Below are 3,991 nucleotides of genomic sequence, written 5' to 3' on the forward strand. Positions count from 1 at the left end.
CATGGGGTGGGATGGGGGGATATGGGGGTGGATGGGGGGTTATGGTGTGGACACACGGGGGGTTTTGGGGTCAGCCCCACCTGGAAGAAGCGCGGCACGGCCACCCAATCACTGGGCAGGCGGACGATGGCCCCGAAGTAACGGCGCAGGTGGGGGCGGCATGGCGCCAAGATGGCCGCCAGCGCCAGAAGGAAGCAGCTCACGGAGCGCAGGGCAAGATGGCGGCGGGTGTACAGGGCCACCTGCGGGGGGGCAGTGGGGCGGTGGGGGCATTGGGGGCCATGGGGGCATTGGGGTCAGTGGGGGCAATGGGGGCATTGGGGGCAGTGGGGGCAATGGGGGCAATGGGGGCAATGGGGGCAATGGGGCCATCAGTGGAGCCAACAGGGTCAGTGGGGGCATCAGTGGGGCCAGCAGTGGAGTCAGTGGGGTCAGTGGGGCCATCAGTGGGGCCAGTGGGATCACTGGGGCCATCAATGGGGTCTCAATGGGGTCAATGGGGTCAGTGGAGCCGTCAGTGGGGTCAGTGGGGCCATCAATGGGGTCAGTGGGGCCGACAATGGGGTCAGTTGGGTCAATGGGGTCAATGGGGTCAGTGGGGTCATTGTGGTCAGTGTGTTCAGTGGGGTCAATGGGGTTGTTGGGGCCGTCAATGGGGCTGTGAATGGGGTCAGTGGGGTCAGTGGGGTTATGGGGCCATCAATGGGATCAATGGGGTCAATGGGGTCAGTGGGGCTATGAATGGGGTCGATGGGGTCAGTGGGGCTGTCAATGGGGTCAATGGGGTCAGTGGGGTCAGTGGGGCCGTCAATGGGATCAATGGGGTCAGTGGGGTCAGTGGGGCCGTCAGTGGGTCGCAGCGCCGTTACCTGCAGCAGGAACTCCGGGCTGTGCGGCGCCACCGCAGCACTGAGGTCCCGCAGGCGCTGCTGCAGCTCAGCGCCGTCGCACTGCAGGGCCGAGCAGGCGGCCGACACCAGAGCCAGCTGTGGGGACATTGGGGGCATTGGGGGCCTCGGGGGCATCGGGGGCCAGGGGGGGCCAGGGGGGACAAGGGGGACATTGGGGACATTGGGGACATTGGGGTCAGTGGGGACATTGGGGACATTGGGGTCAACGGGGTCAATGGGATCATTGGGATCAATGGGGTCAGTGGGGTTGATTGGATCAATGGGGAAAAAAGAACAGTGGGGACATTGGGGTCAATGGGGTCAATGGGGGACATTGGGGTCAATGGGGACATTGGGGTCAATGGGGTCAATGGAGGACATTGGGGGACAATTGGAATCAGTGGGGTCAATAGGGATCCTTAGGGTCAATGGGGTCAGCAGGGTCAATGGGGGCAGTGGGGTGCAATGGGGAAATGGGGATAATGGGAGACATTGGGGTCAATGGGGACATTGGGGTCACTGAGGGACATTTGGGGTCAATGGGGGACACTGGGGTCAATGGGGGACATTGGGGTCAATTGGATTCAATGGGGTCAATGGGGACATTGGGGTCAATGGGGACATTGGGCTCAATGGGGTCAATGGGGACATTGGGGACAATGGGATCCCTGGGGTTGCTGCCCCACCCATCTTCCCCACCTTCAGCTGCCGCAGCTCCTCCTCCGTCATGGCCGCCGATGACGTCACCCCCTCTGACGTCAGCTCCGATGACGTCACGGCCGCCCCCCCCTCAGCCATTCCCACCGCGCTCCCAAACGCTGCCACCACCGCAGCCACCGAGGCACAGGGGACTTCCGGGTTTGTCTGTCAGCACTTCCGAGTGTCCGCACTTCCGGGTTTGTCCGTCAGCACTTCCGGGTTTGTCTGTCAGCACTTCCGGGTGTCGGCACTTCCTGGTTTGTCCGTCAGCACTTCCGGGGTTGTCTGTTAGCACTTCCGGGTGCGGGCACTTCCGGGTTTCGGGACACTGCCCGGGGTTGGGCGAGGGGGGGAAGGGAAGATTACAGAGTTTGGGGTCACTTATGGGGTCTCAGTGCCACTTACGGGGTCCGCAATGTCCCCAGTGTTGTCACTTATGGGGTCCCAGTGTCACTTATGGGGTCCCCAATGTCTTCAGTGTCATTTATGGGGTCTCAGTGTTACTTATGGGGTCCCCAATATCCCCAGTGGCACTTATGGGGTCTCAGTCTCACCTATGGGGTCTCGGTGTCACTTGTAGGGTCGCCAATGTCCCCAGTGGCACTTATGGGGTCTCAGTGCCACTTATGGGGTCCCCATTGTCCCCAGTGTCACTTATGGGGTCCCCAATATCCCCAGTGTCACTTATGGGGTCTCAGTGTCACTTATGGGGTCCCCACTGTCCCCAGTGTCACCTATGGTGTCCCCATTGTCCTCAGTGTCACTTATGGGATCTCAGTTTCACTTATGGGGTCCCCAGTGTTGCTTATGGGGCCCCCTGTTTCCCCATTGTCACTTATGGGGTCTCAGAGTCACTTATGGGGTCCCCAATGTCCCCCATGTCACTTGCGGGGTCTCAGTCTCACTTCTGAGGTCCCCAATGTCCCCAATGTCACTTATGGGGTCTCAGTCTCACTTATGGAGTCCCCAGTGTCACTTATGGGGTCCCGAATGTCCCCTAGTGTCACATATGGGGTCTCAGACTCACTTATGGGGTCCCCAATGTCCCTGGTGTCACTTATGGGGTCTCAGTGTCACTTATGGGGTCCCCAGTGTCACTTATTGGGTCCCCACTGTCCCCAGTATCACTTATGGGGTCTCAGTCTCATTTATGGGGTCCCCAATGTCCCCAGTGTCACCTATGGGATCTCAGTCTCACTTATGGGGTCCCCAAAGTCCCCAGTGTCACTTATGGGGTATCAGTGTCACTTGTAGGGTCTCAGTCTCACTTATGGGGTCTCAGTGTCACTTATGGAGTCCCCAGTGTCACTTATGGGGTCCCCACTGTCCCCAGTGTCACTTATGGGGTCCCCAATGTCCCCCAGTGTCACTTACGGGGTCTCAGTGTCACTTATGGGGTCCCCAATGTCACTTATGGGGTCTCAGTGTCACTTATGGGGTCCCCAGTGTCACTTATGGGATCTCAGTGTCACTTATGGGGTCTCAGTGTCACTTATGGGGTCCCCAATGTCCCCAGTGTCACTTATGGGGTCCCCAGTGTCACTTATGGGGTCCCCAATGTCACTTGTGAGGTTCCCAATGTCCCCCAATATCACTTATGGGGTCTCATTGTCACTTATGGGGTCCCCATTGTCCCCAGTGTCACTTATGGGTCTCACAGGAGGCGATTCGCTGCGCTGCTGGATGCTGGCAGGTCTGGATCCCGGCTGCAGCGCTCGCAGAGCCCTGCATTGCTGGCTGCCCGTGGGGCGGCGCTGTGCTGCAGATGCGCTGTGCTGCAGTTCTGTGGGTCAGCCCAGGATCGGGGCCGAGCTTCCTCTCCGTTCTTTTCGTTATTTCCTGCTGCGCCAAACCCTGCTGCTTATTTCCTAATTGCAACGCCTTGATCTTAATGGACGGCGCAGTTGGTTGCGTCCATTCCTTGGTGGTGCGTGAGGAAGGCGGGGGGCAGAACGGCAGGCTGGCCTTCAGCCACGTGGGTCCCAGCAAGCCGTGCTCTGTGGGCTGGAAGCACCCCACGTTCCTTCTTGTTCTTCCTCCTTTCCTTTCCTACCGCCGCCTTCTCTGGGAGGTGTTCTGATCCCAGCGCTGTGGGAGCAGCCGTGACGCTCGTCTGCTAAGAGGGAGCATCTGAAGCGAGGCCGCGTCTGCAGGGGTGTGGAGGGGGCTGCAGGGGCGGCTCTGTGAGCACTGAGGTCTCTGCGTGAGGCGCTGCGTGCATCCACACTCACACATCCACACTCACACATCCACACTCACACGTCCACACTCACACATCCACACTCACACATCCACACTCACACGTCCACACTCACACATCCACACTCACACATCCACACTCACACGTCCACACTCACACATCCACACTCACACATCCACACTCACACGTCCACACTCACACA

The 3,991-nt window shown here is 59.5% G+C and overlaps 1 protein-coding gene across 1 annotated transcript; it reads right to left on the reverse strand.

Moving 5' to 3' along the window:
• Window positions 1-56: 56 nt before the first annotated feature.
• LOC122192749 (telomerase protein component 1-like) lies at window positions 57-1,741 on the reverse strand (the record flags this gene model as incomplete). The annotated part of the gene is made up of 3 exons (XM_042893398.1): window positions 1,590-1,741; window positions 870-986; window positions 57-242 (listed from the first exon to the last, which is right to left on the reverse strand). Coding segments are annotated over exons 1-3 (402 nt in total), but the record flags the coding sequence as incomplete, so codon positions are not given.
• Window positions 1,742-3,991: the final 2,250 nt, after the last annotated feature.

The sequence above is a fragment of the Lagopus leucura genome, unplaced genomic scaffold (genome assembly GCF_019238085.1).
Source record: "Lagopus leucura isolate 7727_CA_CO unplaced genomic scaffold, USGS_WTPT01 30959-0_obj-0_obj, whole genome shotgun sequence".
NCBI lineage: Eukaryota > Metazoa > Chordata > Aves > Galliformes > Phasianidae > Lagopus > Lagopus leucura.